The following is a 22,467-nucleotide window of genomic DNA, read 5'->3' on the forward strand; positions in this document are numbered from 1 at the left end:
GGCAAGAAATATTTTAAGCTGAGTGATATCAGATGGTTGAAATATCCTGTTCTTGGCCAGTTGGCTGGATGGTTTATTGACATTTGGTCTAAAACATATTTGGCTAGTATCCATTTTTTTTCTTCCAATTCCATATATCGACTGATTACTTGTAAAGACCCTCATACATCATTCTTCGTAATATATTCTCCATCAAATCATGTCATGTGATAATAATTTTGTTTCAAACCTACTTTTTCTTGACTTGCGGCCTTAACACCTTAACATATTGGAAGTAATGAAATGCTATAGGTTACATGTAGAACCCCATCCATCCCACCTTGTTTTTTTTACAATTTTCTTTTTTTAAGAATCTGAACTTTGTTTTTAAAGATTTTGAATATAATTTGGAGGGGCTTTATTTCTCCCCCCCCCCCTTTTTTTGCGTGCAATTTGTACAACTTATAGGCTGATGATAACTGTAATACCAAAGGTAATGAGTTTCAATTTATACAATGGCCTTTGTGCATTATTAACTTTGGTAACATAAAATGCTGAGCTTGGATACTCTGTAATGGCTATATTGCACCAGTATTAACAAATAATTATGTCTTTTTTTATCTATGGTATATTTTCAAACATAATATGGCATCCTCTCATTAATCATGAATTTTAACTAATTAATTTCCATCGTGCTTTACTCTGTCAGACCTTGTAATGTACACTCAACACAAAAAGAAAGTGGACACTCTTTAATGTTAAAAATGTCCATGTAAGCTGTCACTAAAATTAATAAAATATATATCAAATTGAAGGAAAATAGATATTCTACCAACATCAATTAAGTTCAAGTTTTGAACTTTCATGCATGGATGGGCATATTGCATTCAACTATTAGAAGGTCTGATTAAGAAAATTGCAAAATATAGAGCAAATAGCCATTCAAATGTTAATGAACATATCTGTAAGATATCCTTGTTCAACAGTGGAAAAAAACAAAAAAACAATGAGGATTGAGCTATTGATGTCAACTGTAGTCTCGAGACTTCCGTCATTGTTTTGATATGCATGGTCCAAATACCTCTCCTTTCATTTCTGTTTCTTGTGATCCCTTCTTTTATCGTTTTAATTTGACTCTACAAAATGGAAATGCTCTTTAATATTTGAATGGCTAGATGCCACATTTTTGCAATTTTCATTCAGAATCATTTATTATTAAATGGCTATGGTCACTCTATGCGTTAACAGTATGATTCCAATTGCTGAAGAGTATTGATTTCTGTTTATTTTGATATATGAAAGATAAGTTTATTGAATATTTATATTTAAATCATGAATTATAAATAGTGTCCTTTTTCTATTTTTGTGTGTCAAGAAGTTGGCATCTCTGCATGTATGATACCAAAGTGGCCTAAAGCCAAGTCCTATATATATTTGTTCTTTGTCATTTTCTAGCAATTTCTACCATTTCTGTCTCGAAGAAAATTAACAATATGTGTACCATCTTTGCCACTGTTTTCTGGCTACTCCATGACTAATCGCAATTGTTTTCACATAAATAGTAAACAAAGAAAAAATGATGCTACAAAATTATGAATATTTTGAATCTGCAAAAATTTGGTTGAGATATACAGTATAAATGTTTATAGCCTATGATTGTCTGTCACAGATGTGTTACATGTGATCTGATGCTTGCTTCAGTGACTTTTACTCCTAGCTTTATTTCATCAAAAAATGTAGGACTAGGGCTTGTGCAGTTTCATGGTTAGGTATAGCATTATTAAAGCTGGTCCAAGGGTAAAGTGTGCTACTTTATTTTTAATAGCACAAGGTCATTTCTGAAAGTTGCAAGAGGTGATTGATGGCTAATGTATTTTGTAATGACACTAATAAAATCTTAAATTTACAATTAAAATGAGAATTCAGAACAGTACTTTATCAGTGATTAGGATTTGTGCAACTACAATAATGAGATCTTTAAATACACAAATAATTTCAAACCAAATACATAGCATTTTTATTTACATATATACATATTGATTACTACTGGCAATTCAGCAGTAAAAATAATCAAGAATTACTAAAGAAATCACATAATTATGAACTCCAACGATTAATGTGTACATGATTATCAAATTTGATCGTCTGAAATATTCATGATGTCATTCCTCGGAAAAGTGATTTGAAGATCTGTGATAATACTGTGAAAAATATCTAATCCTGTACTAAAGATGACATGATTTTAAAGGATATTTCGATATAAAAGTTCTTTGATCTTGCATAGATTTATATAATACTTCTACAATGTATTGTTCTAATTAAAATGCCACCATGTACAAAACAATCTAATATATAAAACTGACAATTTACGAGGATGGAAACTGATGTGAAATTCTATTCATGAATATTGCCTCTTAAATCTATTACAACTTATTGAAAGGCTCTGGCATATGCAGCACATCATCTTGATGATTATACAATTCAAATCATCAATAGATCTCAATAACTTTCAATTTTAATTATTTACATATACAAATTATATAAATTTTATCTGAGAATACTCTTATTAGCATATTATTTTTGCTTAACTTTTTACTCTCCATTGCCTTCGCAAAATTAAAAATTAATTTTTATTTTCTATAATAAATTTGTTAATATGATCACTTAATTCTAGTTCAAATACACCAATTTTGCCATAAAGAGCTACATCTAATTTGAAGAGTTGGTTGAAAAGAGTTTCTAATTACATAATCTCCATTCTATTAACATTGTGAGACTTGTGCCAATATTAAGGCAGAAACCTTCTTTTAAATAGTGCAAGATTTATTTGCTACAAGTGGAAGAGTGACAGCCTTCTGCAATTTTGAAATACTACTTAATCCTGTAAACTAATTTGTTGATTCAGCATTCAATCAAAAGTATATCTAAAATTTGAATTAAGAGATGAATTACAATATAAATTGATAACACTTTCTGATATAAGAATACTTGGCACAAATGTCTTTAAAAAGCTACACACACATGAGTAGGGTCTAAAACACATCTCGACTAGAGTGTAAATCCAGGGGATACAATTAACAATGAACAAGAGCCTTGTGAAATTCTTTTAGCACTGCAGGCATCCACATCTCCACACGTATAATAAGAGATTTTGTAGATGACAATTTCAGAAGGGGAAAACAACAGATATCCATGATTGTACTAATATCAGTTTGCATGTTATACTCAAACCTAAGAACAAAACAGTACACTGACCCTTCTTTTTTCTACCCTTTTTTGTAAGTATGTTTTTACCAATCCTTGTGGTTTCCCTTGATGGCTATAGACGCATTTGATTACAACAACAAACAAGAGTAAAACAAACGCAAAACAACAAAAATTGGTATAGAATAGTGAGGGTTGATCAATATGGTGCTAATTGATCCTCAAGTGTATCTTTTCAAGATAAACATACACAAGACAACAGTAATTAAGTATTTAAAGTGATCTACATTGTTTTTCAACTTCTCACTGGAATATATAGTTGTTTTGTCATAAGTTATAGGGTAGTGACTAATGATTACCTTTACGCTTGTAAAACATTTTTTTTCCCTTCGATATAGTAACAATCCGCAAGATATTCAACTGACCACATCCTTAATGTTTAAAAATTCTTTTTGAACAAAGGGAACAACGTGGTGAGAAAAATATAAAGTTAGGCGAGATGTGTATTACCATAGAGAGGGACTTGTTTGTACATGCAGCAATTTGTAACTGACATCTTAGTAAAACAAATGAATAGTCGAATAATCCTTATTTTGTTCTTATAGCCTTATACAATTTTTATTCCATCTTGTTCAGTTTCGTACATTTCAATAAAAGAAAAAAGATGCCTATCTACACTCATACATGTACATTGTACATTCAACCTGAAACATACCTTATGGATACACAACCTTCACAAAAAAAAAACATTCTAAAGTAATATTGCAACAAAATAATGTAAATACAGGAAACATTATCATGAAAAATTCAAAATACGGAAATATACAAAAAGTACTAAAACCTGAAATCAAACCACAAACATAAGACAACATTTGTTCATCGCAATGATTGACTCCAGTTGATAGGGTTATACTTGAGCAGCTCCTGCTCCACTGTGTTTGAATGATCTCTTGTCTGCCGTGTATCATGCCACTTCTTCTCCATCAGCTGTGTGGATGAAAGAAAGAAGGAAAGAAAAAGAATGAGAAAATTAGGACAATTAACTTAGTGTCAAGTATTGTAACAAGATTACCTTATCAAAGAAACTAGTTCTTGTAAACCACTGACTGGTTTAGATACCATTTTTGCTCAGTTTTAAACTAGACCAGGGGGTGTTTCCGGAGATCCTAAGTTGAACTTATCTCCAAGTTGGACTTAAAAATTATGGAAAGCCATTAGCACCTACAAAATGTATGTAAAAGTTACGTTAAAAGGCATAAAATGTTTATTCAAATCATTCATACAGTATTTCCTATCATCAAGGAGATTTCATATTCTCGATGTGGAATTTATAAAAAGTCTAAAATACTTGAATTTACGCCTTTGAATACATTTTATTTTAAGGCTACTAATGGGTCTCCATAATGTTTAAGTCCAACTTAGAGTTAAGTTCGACTTAGGCTCTTTGTGAAATACCCCCTGAACTTTATTTGATTTGACTCTATTTTGTTTTCAATATTAGCATGTACTTTAATAGTGGGCATCGGTTTCAAATAGTCATACATGTATGTAAATTACAATGGGGGACTGAAAAAAATACAAATATTTCTACTCTCAATTTTAGCCTCGCCTTTTAAAGTTTTCTTTTTTAGCATGTAAATCAGTGGGAAACGTACGGCTGATTCACATAGACAATTCAAAGCATGTAAGTTGTGCTCTGATCTCTACGTGCCATCGAACAATTTCATGAGATTCAATGTACTTCAACAGATTTATCAGCTCAGGTTACCAGTGCAAATCAAACAAGCCCAACTGCTATCTAATCTTTTGATTACACACTCCAGAAATAACTAAAAAACTCCTTACTGGTATCACAGTTCTCACCTTCATCAATGTCGTATAAAAGACATTGCTGCACGTACCGGTATGTTTAAACTACCCTTATGTAAACAGTAATTTCAACTGTTGTCATTTGTGAATGCCCAAAATCAAGAAGTTTGGGCACTTTTTTATTAACAATTATAATAGCTTTGTTTTGAAATGTGTAATTCTGAATGGTAAGTCTTCCATGTTATGAAGAATTTCGACTCCAAAATGGTGATCGAGACTAGTACTGCTTTTTTAAGATCTAATTGCCTCTTCCAGAAATATATTTCAGACCCTTGTATATTAACATGTGTCCCATTTGCTCTGATAAAACTCATCAGGTCTTTGACTTTACTCATAATTTGAATGTATTATGTAACTGATTGTTTGCATACAAATGCATACTGTGTATTCAGGCACAAAGACTGTGTTTGGATTCCTCCTCGATAGAACTTCTACATGTATACGGTAAGTAAACATTATAAAAAAGTACATGCAGATTTGCCATGATGTGTTCTTGATGGGTAAAAAATGATTGCCATGCAGGTGTATAATATTTCTTCTTCTTCTTCTTGTGATAGTCCTGCATCCTTTAATCCTGAAGATAATTACAGGCCGTGAAAATGTGATGTATGATAATAGCCTAATAGTCCACTCCAAATTTTATTAAACCGAAACGGAAATTCTTTTTGCCCAATTGATCGTGAGCCCGGCAGCCACTGAGCAGCGCCAGATCGACGTTGCTCTATCCCTTATTGTTGAACGCCAAACAAGGGTAGCAACAACTCCCATCTTTTAACGTCTTTTGGTATGACGCGGCCGGGATTCGTATGATGTGTTTGTGCTGAACGGATGCAGTTAAAATGTCAAGGGTGTGAGTAAAAACCAAGCAGCTCTATATACACTGCCCTTCTCACCATCAGTTTATGCTGAAAGGCTTCTACTGATGGGGCACATAAGTAGATGGCAGTGTATTCCATTGCTTCCTGTGCGTGGATGCAGAGGAAAGAATGACTGTCTATGGTGCTCATTTTTCCCCCTTCAAACTGGCCTTGAGGGTGAACTGGTCTAGTTTCTGTTACACTGTAACATTCATAATGTATACAGGGTATGTGCTAACTATCAACATGTGAATCTACATCTAAATGTATGTGTACTTTAAACTAAAGAAATATAACAAATTTAAGGGTTGCGAGGAGTCACTCGGGTGCAGAACAACAGAATAATTAATATTGATCCGACGTAATGAAAGGCTTAATAGACAATGTTCTTTTATAGAACTACACAACCGCTAGCCACGATCCTAACCAAGACCTTGCATACACCACAACGGATCAATATGGCCACCTTGGAGGGTTTTGTTAACATGAAAGACAAACATATTCACCTTTTTGTTGTCATCCCTGAACTGGTGTAGGTAGAGGGACTTGTTATGGAGCGCTTCTCTGTCGGTATCCAGACATTTTCTGTCATAAGCCACGGCTGTCTGACTCTCCCCCACTCGATCCTTCATGAAAGTTTTGTGAACAGAATCCTTCTCGCTCATCTGGTCTTTAAGTGAGGTCCGGATGTGTTTTCTAGTGGAGGGGAATAAGCAATTTGAGATGAACAAAATGTGTTAATTACACATTCTCTTTTTTGTCTAGAATTACAAGTTGATATGTTGCTTGTCACTCTTTACCTGACATGTAGATTGTTTTAAACTGGTAAGTCACTTTCAAAAGCGAGATGTACATGCATATCTAGCTTTATTTTAAAGTAAAAAATTAAAGTGATAGAATTGGGCATATACATTTAGATCTCTTTAAAACTGCCATAAAGCATGTATAACAAAATTCAGGCAAATAGGTTATCACTAGAGTGCAATTAAAGAGAAATTAGGCTATCTCCCCCCCCCCCCCCCTCTTTTTCATGTATTCATAGAGGAGATGCCATGATCTCCATAAAATAGTACTTCTAACATGAACTACAATACCCAGTTGCTTTTTTGTTTGTTTTTGTTTCACCTTGGATGAATATTTTATCAAAGCCTGAAAAATGCTTCTTACTACCTTGTATACATTTACTTTCTAGACATCATGGGGCTTTCCAAAAGCAAGAACATTTCTCCTTTGTGCTCTTTGAAGATAGTCTACAGTACCGGTTTCAGAAATTTCCTCAAAAGTTAACTCTGCATTTTCCCTTATTTTCAACATCTTTTTTAATACCTGAACTAAATCTCTCTTGTCTCTACATGATATTATTTTTGTTTCTTTCACTGATAGTATAATTTGTTAATTTCACTTGTTGTTGTTGATGTTGTTGCTGTTGATTATAAAGTCTATGACCTACCTGTAGTCCTCTTGTTCCAGCTTGCTACCATAGAAAGGCTTCATCCATGATCTATGATACTTGTGATATTGTTCTCTTTTCATATTCAGTGATCTCAGTTCATTCTGAAAGTGTGGGTTTGTGGTCTCTAAGCCGACAGTCCGACTGTACTTTGGCGGGTGAAGGGGATCCAAGCGGGGGAACGACCTCCCTAAACCCTGGGCTGTATGAGAAATAGGTTTTCCATCATGATGGGTGACCGAGCCACCCCATGAGTTCGATAGTTCACGATGGCCGATAGAAGAGAAGGACTTTCGTTGGGGTTCTCCGTGACTGCTGCCTGGGTGGAGAATGGTTTTAATGCAGGTCTCAGTTGGAGCAAGTCTAGGAAGGGTTGTCATTTTGAATGTCTTGGGTCCTTGTTGGATGCACCGAGCTATAAATAATAATGAGAAATGAAAATGTATCAATAACAAGGCTATTTCTTGAGAGAAATGATGTCATTAACCAAATTGAAATATCATTATTGCACATAAGTTCATGCAGGATAATCCTGCCTTATAATACCATTCGAGAACAATTAATATGTACATGTACATGTACATGAATTCTCTCTCAGTCTCTAGAAAACTGTAAGTATAAACTTACACTTCATTTTAAATAATTATAGATCTAAGTGAAATGATAATCCAGATCTAAATTGTTAATGAGCACTGTTAATAGATCTGTAGTACTAAATTACTGTATTACCATTTAAAATCTGTCATGAAGCAAAATTTATATTTTTATAAACAGTAAATTTATTTTTTACTAGATAACACTGATAGATCATCAGTATAAAATAAAACAGACAAAAAAAGAAAGAAAGATAGGGAACAAGAATGCTTTATAACATTTATTTTTAAACATATGTCTGTGTTTATTGCTCAATAAACATTATATATAAGATCTAGAGCCTAGTTTGTATTTCTATCTAATTTATGCAGTTTTAATTGTACATGACACTTCACTTGTAGTTGTACTATTGTAGACTCTAGTGGACTTCAGTACTTGGTCTAGGCCCTGGCTATACCGTCTACAGACTACAGTCTAGTTTGACTTAAAGTTCAAAGTATTCCTCATGCTCGGTATGTACCCACAATTTAGATACCTGAAGAAGAAACATGCAATTTTTTTGAGGTATTTGTTATCAAATAAAAGAATTAAGGCTCTGTTTGCTTCTCCAATTCATTCTCATTCTCATGATTCTGTAAAACAATTTGGGAGAGGTCCGAGCTGAGGGTCTTTCAAACTCCAATTGAAATGACAGAAACATTTCTTAAAATATAATAATATTTTATCTATTCAACAACATTAGAGTCTTAGTCACTTCTCCAATAAGTGTCTAAGTCTAACTCTAAGTCCAAGTTACTGTTGCTAGAAGTTTTCAAACCTACGTCACTGCATGCACGCATCAGTCGGAGCTCTTGGTCGCGAGCCAGGATATCCCAGCCGGAAGCTCGGTGGGGGGAATGGCAAGGATCCGACACTCGTGTCATCACCTCCAAACTTCACTCACTTCGTGCTCTAAATATCTACTCAAAGTCAAACTTACCTGAACAAACTTGAGATGAATTCTACTCCATATCAAATAAACCACAGCCTCACTTTCCGTAAATTGTCCTGTCACAGTTACTTTCAATACTTAGGGTTTCGTTTTTGTTGTTTTGTTGCTATTTTGTTGTTCTGCGTGTGTAAGTAGTTGCAGTGGTCCTATCATGCATGCAAGGTGTTTACTGGGTCACGTGACTCAACGTCGCTAAGACAACACACAGCTCAGCGAGCCAGCAAGTGTGTGACGCTGATGTATACGTTTCCCGGGTGTTCGTTCAGTCCGCACCCCACCCACCTGTTTGCATAAAAACTATATAGTCTAGTTTCATCTAACAAAAATAATATAAAGCCTTTATATGGGCGATCATATACGCAACGTGTTATATGTGTAACACTCACTCTCGTCTCGTATGAGAAAGAAGATTTCTCTCAATTTCAAGGTGAAGAAACGGGGAAGAAACGGGGACTTCATTGGATGCGATATCTCATAAAAATATTAGCCAATTTAATCAATCAGACATAGGGGCCCAGTTGTATGGAATTATCTACCTAACAATATTCGAAATATAAAATCACCAAACTCGTTTAAAAGAGCACTGAAATGTATTATCATTTCACAGATGTAAGATATTACTTACATACATCTATATAGGCCTATATCAGTTTTCGTTATATCGAACATTAATATAATTCTATTATGATCTACAAGACATTTTGGTTGTGAATCGTGTGTGAAAGGGGAATAAAATACCTATACCTATATATATATATATATATATATATATATATATATATATATATATATATATATATATATATATATATGTGTATACATATATCTTTACTTTACTAGACTTAACAATATAGTTCCTTTTTTCTTTTCTTTTTTGTTCTTTGTAAATACTGTAAATAGTTCACAAAACTGCTGCTTACTACACCCCCCCCCCCTCCCTCCTTGAAAAATCATCCTGCGTACGCCACTGGCAAAGACAAACATTTAGACCGTTGCTGCAAGAATATTGAGGTGGATCTACCAAATTAAGTTCTTCTGAAACTATTCATGGAAACAGTGGATCAAAAGACAGTATACTGAAACAATGCGGTAATTTGAAAGATCTTTAATGTTACATGACTCTTTTTTTTCCATCAATTTTGAAGAAAAAATACATAATGATTTTAATGTATTATTATGCTAATTTTAGGCAAATTTGAGTGTTTAAATCATCACATGGACAGAAAAATACACTTTTAAGTATCGACAAATTATATAATATTGTATTAAAACATGTAACAATGTGGGTTTTTTTTTAAAGGACAATTACCCCCCAAGGGCAACTGTAATTGTCCTCGGGGGTAGTTGTTCTCGCGGGGGGGGGGGGTGGTAATTTTCCGGGGGTAATTGTCCTTGGGGGTTATCGTTCTCTGGGGGTGATTCTCTGGGGTGTAATTTTCCGGGGGTGATTTTCCAGGGGGTGATTGTCCGGATACGTTTTTTAGGGCCTAGACAAGGTCACTACGTGGGACATACACATTGAGGTAAAACCTGATCTCAAAATCCAGGGTGTGCAGGCGTATACAAAAAAGTGTACCCAACTTCGGTAGCTTCTTATAATGTGACCTTCAATCATATTTCATGTTAAAGGGTAACTGATAGTGATACCGATACCCTGTCCAGGGCGGTGATAGAGACCTCCCTGCCCTGTCTAATGATTGTGCTGCCACGGATGACTCAACAGCAGGCTTATCAAAAAACATTGTCAAAATCCTCTTGTACCAAGTTTGGACTAAGCAATGAATGTGGGTCAAAAGCCATTATTATGTGTGGGTTATCTCATTCCATAAACAATTCCTCACTTATTAATACTAACTATTAGGCTGTTGAAGATAAAAGGTGTTAATATCAACTCAAGCTCAAGGAAATCCTTTTTACAAACAACATTTGTGATATTCTCTTCGTTATGATGATTACAATCTTAAATACAATCTAATTTAAGAATGCCATTCGCATCCCTTGTTCAAGATAACCCTTTTTTATTCAAACTAAGCCTACTCTTAACCTGTAAAATAGGCATAATTTTCATATATTTTCATGCTTTTTAGGCTTGCATCCCAAAAAAGTCAGCCCCTATATAACAAAATTACAATTCCCATATTAAATTCATTAGCATATTTTGAACAATTCCTAACGTATTCTTGAAGATGTTCTTATTAAAGAACTAAATATTCATTTGTTGAGGAGTCATATCCTGCCCAAAATAAAATCCTTCGAGGGTCACAATATCATGAGGTAGGCCAATAGGATATTCTATTGTAATGATATTGAGCTTGTGATGGCCGGACCGGAAGTGTTACTATATGCTGCCCCTCAGACACAAAAAAAAAATCATAAAAATATAGTCTAGGTGGAGACGATGACTCACAAGAGTTAAAACAGAGACGGAGAGGCTGTTTTATCTTCATGAATGTTTGACAAATTGTTTGAGACATATTGGCGTGTCACACCGGAGACGGTTTTACCGATATCAGCCCTTGAAAATATAACCTACATACACAGGGGAATATACACGCTTTTAAACAAACTTGTCATTAATAAAATAAACTCTCTGTATAGGGTATGATATATTGTACCTTTACAAGATTACAAGGTAAAGTGAGTGCGCCTAAATATTACAAAAAGATATATAAAAATGATTGCTCTCATTATTTGGTCACTTTTGCTTTTGATATAATACTCTTTTTGATTTTCAAGCCTTATATATACCATTTTCAGAAAGGGCTTTGCAGGGATTTGCTTTTGATAAGTTGTATAATAGACAAACATTTATAAAATTATGTTGCACTTTTTGCAAATCTATTTTCGACTCCTTCTCGTGCTTGTTTCCAAAAGAGAATATGTTAGGGTTTTTCCTCAGAAATGAAAGAAAATATATATTAATATTGACCCTCAGTATCTGAAGAATATTGCTGGCTCGGGAAACGAGTTTGTCCCATGAAGGGGCGGATACAGGGAGGTGAGGGGGCCAGGGGGGGGGGGTGTTGTGTAAAAAATTTTTTTTAAATGGCCCCTACCCTCCCCCCCCCCCCCCGCTTTTCGGCCGGCAGGCTGAGTCGCCGCTAAATATTTACTAAAAAAAACACCCCCAAAAAACAGCGCTACCTACCCCCCCCCCCCCGCTTATTCGGCCGGTCGGCTGAGTCGCCGCTAGCAAAATATGTAAATATTTTCTCACGAATTGGGCCCCTTCTTGGGTCCCGTCCCTCACCGCCAGCTGGATCTGGATCCAGAAGGTCCGGGCCCCCAGGGGGTAAAAACACGTTAATGTTACCTTTATTTGGAGACGGGCCCACTCCCCTGGTGCTCAAGGGGGAGGGGGAGGTGCGATTTTTAAATTTTCGAGGAAAAAAAATAGTGCTCACTACCCCTCCCCCCTCCCCCCCCCCCTTACTGAGCGAATTATCGGCTGGCTGAGTCGATGCCAAATATTACCTGAAAAAGTGACCCCCCCCCCCCCCCCCCCCCCCCTTATGCACCGGCTGGCTGTTTCGCCGCTCAATATTTTCTCACGAATTGGGCCCCCTCTTTGGCTCCTCCCCTGCCGCCGGCTGGATCCGCGCCTGGATTGGGGAACATAATCTTTTAGTTAACACTATAACAGCATAAGTGCTTGCAGAGCGCTAAAACAAAAATGGCAGAAACACTGGAAAAACTTGTTTTATAGTTGAGTCTTGTATTATTGTTATATATCTAAATCATTAAATGCCCACATAATCATTTTCTTCAAACGAACAATTATTAGCTCCATCGAGAGATTGACAATTCTAGAAGGTGCATGGTATAACCACTGGAAGGGAGAGGAGTGCACGTGGGGCCATAGCAGGAGAGAACAGGAAAGGAAAGAGAGGCAATCTATTTAAAGAAAAACAATGACTCACTCTCACACCCTCCTCTCACTCAGTCCTGTTCTCTCACATTCCATCCATAGTCAGACCAGTGGTGCCCCATCTTGAAACATAATGACTCACTCTCACACCCAGCTCCTCTCACCAAGTCCTGAATCTCTCGTATTTTCATTAATAGTCAGACCAGTGCCGCCCCATCACGACAACATTGCCCCCACAATGGCTGCACCGGGGCTACGCCAATAGTTCTGCAGGAAGTTATGGCCCTTGTCTTACATCTGCATGACTACAGGAAGGCAACGATAAGATGGATCGTCTGGACCAGACCCCGGCTCCAGACCGTCCAGGTTCAAGTAAAGAAAACAAAATTTGCGTAACGCACATGGTTGCATAACTTGTATACCTCTTCAATTAAAATGTTCCTTTCAGCCTCACACCCATATCCTCATAAATGGATGATACCTCTTTTAATTAATACAGCACATCCTGTGTGAAAGGGGCCACATTCCGATTCCAATTAAAACAAAAAGAAGATCACACCGCCCCTTCTCGACGCGATTGAAATTATCATCATCATAAATGAATCGACCGCCTGTGAAATCACGGAACATCTAATAAGACATCTTGATGACAACCGTTTTCTTGTTTAACATGATTATGCAACGATTAAGCCTTTTAGTCTGTCAGAAATGTATTGATTATGTCGGATATAAGTTAATTGACTTGAGCGAATGGGGTTGTCTCTTGGGTATTAAGTGATGCTTCATGCAAGCAAAGTTTGGGTCCCTCAATTCCGATGAAAAATCAGTATACAATAAAAAGTAGGTCATGATAAACAAGATTATACTCGTAGAATTTACTGTGTTTATGACATAACTTTTTTTAAATATAATTCTAAGTGTGTTTCGTAAAACAAAATATCTAAAAGCAAAACAACCTAGATGTACACGTACCAGCAACTTTAGTTTTGTTTTGTTTTTAAAATATAAAATAAGTCTTTATTGGTTACCTTCAATTCCATAATACTTTTAACGAATATTTTGTCATAGAACACTACTTAATCGAGCCTTTACAATAACCATTATGCATTAATTGGTCCCCTGCAAAGACTGCACTTTATGTGATTACGACAAAGGTGAGACATATCTCTCCGATAACCGTAATGAGCCCACCCCCCCCCCCCCCCACACACACACACACTCCGGGGTCGGAGGGACCGCATTCATGTTCCCAAAATCACCGGTAAAGGGGGACTTTTCACGCAACAAAGTCCGGCTCGTAATACACACAAAATCGGCCCGTATTGACTTTACACACCGGAGATAGGGGAGGGGCGGGTAATGAGCCCCCTTATGTGGACCATAGACGTAATCTATGTGTGGACGTACAGTTTTTAACACAGTTATTGATATACATGAAGTTATAGTTATCATTGACAGGGCTGTGTCTATAGGGGAAGATCTTGCATAATCGACGCGAATAAGCTCGGAGTCGGAGGTCGGGGGTGGTGGGGGTTGGTTGGGGGTGGGGTCACATGCAGTTCAAGAGAAAATCCGTATAAGGAAAATGGATTACACCTCTATATAGGAAATGTTGATTATACTATACTTTATATTTAGATCTGGATGGATTAAACGTGAACTTTATAGATGTATACCCCCATCTGGCCCGTCATCTTCCCTATGACCACGCATGTCACCCAGGTGTCATATGATTAAGACAAGTCTTACAATCGACAGATTAAAAGTATTATCATTCATAAATGGGCGTGTGATCAATAAGGTCAATGGAAACAACAACAACAACAGCAATTATTAAACAACGTGTGAAAAAGGAATATAATCATGTAGGGCTTAAATGCTCCGTATTAATTAAGTATACCACTTTAAGCAAGACATGATAAATCGACACGTTTACTAAATAATAAAATGCAAATACAAATAGAGGTATATTCTATCAATACGAGAAATTAAGACATTCCTCTGTGGGAGCATATTTTATATATTCTTGTAAGAATATACCTACTTCATAATTTAGATATTTATCATCTCTCTCTAGCTTTCTACATTAAAGGCTACGTCCACTAACAAAATATTTTGCTTTTATTTTGCTAAAACTTGTTTTGATTAGTTTGTCTGATATTTTTGCTTCTATTGAAAGTAAGTTATTGAAGTGGACTTGCCCTTTAACAAAAAATAGGGACTATATATAATTTTACAAGGGATAACATCTCTACCAAACGTTTCTGCATTGTCAAATTTAGAATATGATCACAATCATGTATGCAGTTCTGATAGGTTTCACATACTAAATGATGATAAAAGATATTATACCCTAGCATAAAAAGATTTAAATCATTTGTAACATCTGTTCTATTATTACGATCTTTCCATAGCTTTAAAGTTTCAACAATTATCAATTTTCACATTTTACATCTTTGCAGTTTTTTTAATTCATAACGAAACTATACATAAGAATGCCACTAAATTGTACACACAATAGATATAAAAATGATACAAAAGACATTAAAGTCCCTATAAAATGTTGGGTGTCCCAACAATTTGATGGCATAATTTCACTTAAATTGTATCATAATGTGAAAGAGGATGTCATTTCAAACACACTTCTGCAAAGATCCCCCTCCCACCAAAAAAGTGTTTGAACACAAAATAATTTCAATAAAAGAATAAATTTGGATTTTCTGTTGTACGCAGAATACCTAAATTTGTATTCTTTCAACAATATTCGACTTCAAACATTTGTTTTTAAAATCCTTCCAGAAATGTCCTCTTTCGCATTATGATACAGCTTAAGTGAAATTTTGCCATCACACTTTTGGGGCTCCCAACACTTTAGAGGGGCTTTAACACTGCGTACTTTTTCCGATGGTAACAATATTAAAGCAATCTAAATGATCTAGACAAACACCAACAAAAGCAGAATGGGGGGGGGGGGGGGTCTGATATAAATCAAGCATGTGCTCTGTATATCATAAGCAAGTGAAATATTGTACGTGAAACTCTCCCTGTCTCCCTCAGTTTTATACATATCAAAGTTTCGGTATCTTGTTACTTGTTATAGCATCCGCCCAATGCACCATGGAGATCACAATCTCCTGCCTATAGGTTGTTGCTGTTGTTTGTATTTTTGGCGTTCAGTCAAAATTGACTATACGCCTGTCTGTTAAGACAGTAATAGTAGTATTGTCTATGTCCGTCAAATTATTTGTCGTTGAGAAAACTGCGCCCGTGCTTTCGCTTGTCATCTGCATATAGGTTTATTTAAGTTTTTCTTTAAACATAATTTTGTTCAATGTTTATCTAATAAACATTCATGTGTAATTTGACTGAAAGAACACACGTTAAATGTATATTTATCTGCCAGGGGGGGGGGGGGGGGGGGGTGTTGTGGTCTCTAGTAATTACGCCTGACTGTGGTTCGCTTGGTTCGCTATTCAAGTCCCTGCCGCAGAACTATTTCGGTAAAAATATTAATCTACATTTGCCAACACGCACGTACATTCTTGGTTAAGAGTAGGTAATGTTATTATAGAAGGAAGCAATTCCTTAAATGCTTTCACCGTCTTAGGGTAGGTTGGCTAGAGCCAGGGTACTAGTAGTACTTTGCCCTATTACATCCATCTACCTTGTATTGTTAAATGGGGGGGGGGGGGGGGGGAGAATATTGTTTGCGTTTTTCTAAAGTAAAACTATTAAATGATTAAGCTACAGCTGTACCTATATATATTATATATATGTAGAAGAGCATTAAAATGAATGTTACCTAATGCTGAACCCCATTATGTTTCATCCATGCAATGCAGAGATGATTTAATTTCCCTTGTTTAACAGTCTCTGGATACGTCACTACACCAATAATCGTAGTTGGTCCATGATGAAAGTCACTGGTATAATTATGTCTGATTTGAGACTTATTACTTCTCGGGTATTCGTGTTGAGTTTATTTACAAGTTGATTTGAACGAACGGTGAGTTTCATCCGGTTAACGGAAACAGCTTTAAAACAACCATGCTCTTATAGTCATCGGTTTCTATAAGACTAAATGTGTACCGTCTTGAGATGTTAGTCAAGCACTATCACAACCCAAGGGATTTTGTTTAGCACTTGATAACGACTCTTTGAAATGCATCCATGTCGGTGCCAAGCACTTCTTACGTCAAAGGAAATTTCGTTTTTTATCTATAGGGAGAGCGGACACCTTGTTTTCTTGGGAACGCTGACACCTTCAAGAGCTAAATGTCATAATCCATTCAGGTGTATATACGTCATCAAAGGAATACGATATTCACATCTGCATGTTTAACGGTTTAAAGAAGAGTCCGATCACCCCCCCCTGGTAGTGAAATTATAAGACAGGTAGGAGAACATGATCTAAAATAATTTTTTATGTTGTACCTAATTACTGTAAATTAAATTAACTTTCAATACCCTATCGTATTGCACAAAGAAACTACATTCGGATGACGTTACTTGGTCATTGCATTGCCCGTACGTTTATTGAGGAGACGCACAAAGTTATCAAATTTTGCACTGGGTCGATTTTTTTGAAAGTCTTTGCCACTGTTTGCGATCGTTTTTAAAGGCCCACTATGCTACTTGTAGCTACTTGCTCCCTCTTATAGAAAATGCCTAATCGGTGACCATTGGTCCCCCATGATCCTCTTTTTCTTATGTTAATTGAGAGCTGAGTTGATGAGATAGCCACCTGTTAGTGACCTTCCTGGGTGGTCTAATCCCTCCTAGCTAAACTAGTACAGATGGGCTTTAAGGCTTATTTGCATATTCATAAATGCAGAATGTAGGTCGGAAAATGATCAATGTGCAATTTTTAGAGTATGAGCATGGGGTTGTGTCAATGGTGAATGTTAGAAAGGAAGCGGGATCAAAACAGTAGGAGGAAGGGAAAAATGAAAAGGAAGAGACGGTTCCGATCTCATTAAGGAAAGGGTCGGGTAAAGGTATTACGAACGATTATAGGAGCCCCTGTTTTACCCGTCTATATTGATTATATCAAGGCAGTCAGCCATCCTGTTCAGGATCACGAGAAATGCCTAACCGATTTCCAAAAATGGAATGGAAAGGCCAGCAACGCTGGCAAGGGTACAAGTTCAAGAAAAAGGAAGGTAGCTATTTTAAGGTCAAAAGTAGGGTGGAATGAGTTTGAAGTGAGAGAGGAAGAGGGAGAGGGCCATATAAGGGGGCAGGTATACTGGGGAGCAGAGATATAGAGGGTAGAGTGAGAGGGGGGGGTGTCGGAAACAAAAAATGCACATGACAGAGAGTTAGAGGGAGGAGAGGGGGGCAATGAGGGGAGTGATATGTTAGGAAAAAGGCATGAAATATGCAAAAAAGGGAAGAATATTTAGTTTCTCTAGAAATGAAGTTGAGAATAAATCTAGAATTTTTCCGGAGGTGCAAGAGGCGGGGACAGAAAATAACATCAGTTGATGAACACGATCTCAAGATAATTTGGGTTGCAAAAGTTTGATGGTATGATTACTGTAGCCTAAGCGAAATAAGGAATCTAATGCCTCATTTAGAAACAAATCGCCTGAACAAATTTCCCTCTCTTTTGGGTTAAACATACAGAGGCGGTACCTATTTGTATCAGTGCTATATAAAACTGTAAACATGAGATCATATCAAACTATATTGAACTATAATATATTCTCTGACAACTGGGTGTGCATTTTAAAGATTACGATAAATCAAATTAATCCAATTTATCAATGTTTTAAATAAACTTTTTTTTCGTTCCTTAACCCTGTCTATGAAGATGTGTTATCATTATCACCATCTAACAGAGTCGGCACAAGAGATTCGGTGAGTGCGGGCGGAACAAACATTTGCGTCATCACGGTTGTTCCAAACACTGGCGGGATTGGGTGGGGGAGGGGGTGGGGGGCAAAGAGAAACTGGCGATTTTCCAAATCCCTAAATACGTTATATGATTCACAAAGTGGTATCTGCTTTTGACGGAAAATTGTGAGTACACATGGGTGGGCTATGGGTTGGGGATTCCCCCTGTGATTTTAAATGCACAAAATAATATTGTCACTTTTGAAAGAAAATTGGTGGATTAAACACTAAAAATGGGGGCTGGGAGTGGGTGAACATTTCAGAAATTTGAGACTTGGAATTGCTCAGATGAGTAATGATGCACACAAGTTGTGAATTTTGAAAGATAAATGATAATGTACATCCGAGATGGTTGTTTGGGGCTCCCCTGATAGACTTCGCACAGGGGTGGGGCGATGCAAATACAAAATGCATAACAATAATAGGGATACACAGATGACACAGACACTGACTGTGAGTGTGGAACATCCATGCAATCTATGTAACTTCTATTAAGATGCCCACTCCTAGATGACTAATGCTGCCTTGAAGACCTATAGTGGCAGCAATATGAGAAGGATCTTCAGTGGGCAAGAGCCTGGCAGAAAATTTGAGCTCAGATGATGGACACGAAAGAAGAAGACTGCACTGATTGAACTTCAGTAAATATATCAATTATTTACCTAATATGTTCTCTATTTGAAAAAAGAGAGAAAACTCAGTAGGAGGACACACGCCCCCCCCCACTATGCCCCACCCCAGATTTAGTCATACAACCGTGTTCCCATCAAACTTTGACATTAATGTGCTATCCTAAGAAACAATAGCTCCTTATATCCATGCCTCACGATGTTTTATGGAACTGGATCCCATGCAACCATAGCTTATCACATCCTTCATTAATTTTAGTTTAGTCACATCTGTATTTTGACCCCCTTTCTCTCTCTCTCTCTCTCTCCCCCTCCCCCTCTCTCTCTCTCTCCCTCCCCCTCTCTCTCTCTCTCTTTCTTAACCTCTTTTTCGCTTTTCGCTTCCTTTCATATTTCTTCTTACCTTCTTTTTTACTTTCCCATTCTTCATTGCTAATCACGGGGGCAGTTAACTCCGTGTCCCCCTAAACCCGAAGCGCCCCACTGTATTAGACGTAACTGCAGCGTAGTCATGGTAGCGGTATAGCAGCAGTCGTAGTAGTAGTAATATGGTAGTAATAGAAGTAGTAGTAGAAGTAGTGATGGTGGTGGTGGTGGTGGTGGTGGTGGTAGTGGTGGTGGTGGTGGTAGCTTGGTAGTGGTGTAAGTAGTGGTAGAAGTAGTAATATTAGTGCTGGTATAGTAGTAGTAGTAGTAGTAGTAGTATTAGTAGTAGTAGTAGTAGTAGTAGTAGTAGTAGTATTAGTCGTAGTAGTTGCAGTAATTTGTTGTTGTCGTTGTTTTTCATTATTATTTATTTGATAATTTGTATTTAGTTTTTTAATTGTACCGTTGCGTATGATACTGGTTTGCGCTTGAAAGTATTCAATGCGCTGTCTTTAAAAAAAAATTGAATTCATCAATACAACCAATTTAATTATTTTTTTGTCTAACCATTTTCAGTGTCAAGGTACCTTATTAACACTTTAAAGAATTTAGAGTTTACAAGACTGGGGAATTCACTAAAATTGTTTTCATAAAATGAAATCACTGATTTCTTATAATGACATCGTGATATTTACTGTGTTTGACGATTACGGATTGATAGGTTCGACACTTCTTTTCTTGTATCTATTTCCTCCATTCAAAGCCGCCTGATGTCATCAATAATTAGGTGATAATTAGTAGTCTGTCGCTTTTAATTCTAATGGGGGAGGGGCCGGGGGTAATGTGATAATTTTAACTTAATTTGAGGCTGTAACCACACTGAAGTAAAACTATTTCTAGCAAAGCGATGACATAAGTGCAACAGGTCGCCCAAAACTGTAACACTGGACATTTTCATTTCCCTGACAGGAAAAGTATAACGTATCTGCTAAGAAAATAAAAATAACTATCCCTAAAAAAATATTAATAGCCAACGTAAGAAAATAAGTAGGAAACTTCATATATCACCTGGATGAATATAATTAGTACTTTATTAATACTCACATTATATTCATCACTAACCGCAATATAAATTTCATTATCACGCGTTACATCCCCAAAGAGGAACACACGTCCTCGAACTTCGACTAGGTTGAGTCGTATCAAAGAAAAAAGTCATGCATGCATTATTCATCCCTTTGTGACTTCCAGGTCACTTTGGTTACCCCAGCTATCACAGTCACACACGCTTATGCACCCCTTCCCCCTTCCCCCTTCCCCTCCCACTCAACATGGGTATCAACACGTAGGGGCATACACAATCCTTGTTAGAGGTGCACACGCATCTCTTTTGGGGAACCCATGTAGACCCCGCCCACCATAGCCACTGCGCATGCGCAGAGGAGGGTATGCAACTACGGCAGCTAATCACAGACTACCCTTGATATTCGTCATAGAAACCCGTCACTGAACTTGTCTTTCTACCTCCTTTGTTAACGTGAGAGGGGATGGGGATTTGATCGCGACAGGAGAACCTACTTCGTTCCTGAAAGAAAGTCATGATTTGAAAACTTTCATTGTGATTTTCATTTGCGTTTCACTCGCACCGAAACACAGTTGACATATTCGCTGTCATTCGATCTGTGTTAGGACTAGTGGACGAACTAACTGTGTTTAGTTTGCATCCTGTTCGTTAATTAATTCCTATTTTCGAAATTTGTATTCATCAAATCTCACTTGTAAACAGCATGTTGTGTCTCCATCAGTAGCTGAGCATGAAGCTCTCCTTACAGGCCTTTTAGTCTGGAGCTAAAAGCATCGTCATTACACTGTCAGCTTACTTACCAGACGCATCTTGACATCAGCAAGTTACAATTTATCAATTTCGCAGCACTTGATGGTCCACTTACCGATCAAGCAAGTTTGGCATCTATTTTCTCTCAAACATTCCGCGTGATCGCGGTTTATTCTCCCCACTACTTTGGAGATTCGTTAAGCTGGATTAATGCATCATGTCTAACCGGGATTTCTCCATTAAAGTCGAACAGTCGCACCCAGATTTGAGTGATTTTCGTGATCTTCCCGATTTCTGTGAATTTCGGAACGGAGACCTGAGTAACCAGCGGAATGCAGGTACGGGAGGAGGAGAAGGGCGATGCGGCAGTGATGGTGTGACCATCGCTATGAGCAATGGTATTACTCGTACCAACAACATCCCACTCAATGGGAACGCTACCTTTGGATTTGGGAGTGCAGGAGGAGGGCTAGATGAAATTGGTCTTGATGGCCATGATGGTGGTGGTGGTGGTGGTAGAGGAAGTGGAGGAGGAGGAGGAGGTGGTGGTGGTGGCGGCGGCGGCGGCGGCGGTGGTGATGGCGACGGCGATGGAGGCGGACGAAGAGGTAGAGAACGTAGAGATCGTAAGAAACGATCAAGTAAGGACACTGTCTCCACTGGCGAAGATCGTCCTCAACCTCTCGGTCCAGGGCAACTGAAGATGAAGATCGACCGACCGGTGTACACCAACCTGGAATTCAACCACAAGTTTACACCTCATCAAGAAGTCAAGACAGCCAGGCAACGGATCGAGAAAAAGATGAAGCAGTTCAAGTAAGATATACAGTGCATGTTGAATATATTTTAAAAAGGCACCCATTAGATCATCTAAGTCAAATGTCGTTTGATACACTACATGATAACTAAGCATAGATCATGCTACGAA

General features: G+C 37.2%; 2 protein-coding genes across 2 annotated transcripts in view; one reads left to right on the forward strand and one right to left on the reverse strand.

Moving 5' to 3' along the window:
• Positions 1 to 3,239: 3,239 nt before the first annotated feature.
• Positions 3,240 to 9,113, reverse strand: LOC592629. Its single transcript, XM_792142.5, has 4 exons — positions 8,933 to 9,113; positions 7,360 to 7,774; positions 6,416 to 6,605; positions 3,240 to 4,170 (listed from the first exon to the last, which is right to left on the reverse strand). Exons 2-4 carry the CDS (start codon positions 7,737 to 7,739, stop codon positions 4,060 to 4,062), a joined length of 681 nt encoding a protein of 226 aa, XP_797235.3. The 5' UTR covers positions 7,740 to 7,774; positions 8,933 to 9,113; the 3' UTR covers positions 3,240 to 4,059.
• A 12,089-nt stretch (positions 9,114 to 21,202) lies between these two features.
• The window catches only part of LOC115929285 (prestin-like), a 30,494-nt gene continuing 29,229 nt past the window's right edge, over positions 21,203 to 22,467 (forward strand). The window contains exon 1 of the mRNA XM_030997997.1: positions 21,203 to 22,355. Within this exon, the coding sequence (XP_030853857.1) occupies positions 21,757 to 22,355 (599 nt within the window). The 5' untranslated portion in view covers positions 21,203 to 21,756. The remainder of the gene's footprint in view (positions 22,356 to 22,467) is intronic.

This window comes from Strongylocentrotus purpuratus, unplaced genomic scaffold, assembly GCF_000002235.5.
Source record: "Strongylocentrotus purpuratus isolate Spur 01 unplaced genomic scaffold, Spur_5.0 spur5_contig_858, whole genome shotgun sequence".
Lineage (NCBI taxonomy): Eukaryota > Metazoa > Echinodermata > Echinoidea > Camarodonta > Strongylocentrotidae > Strongylocentrotus > Strongylocentrotus purpuratus.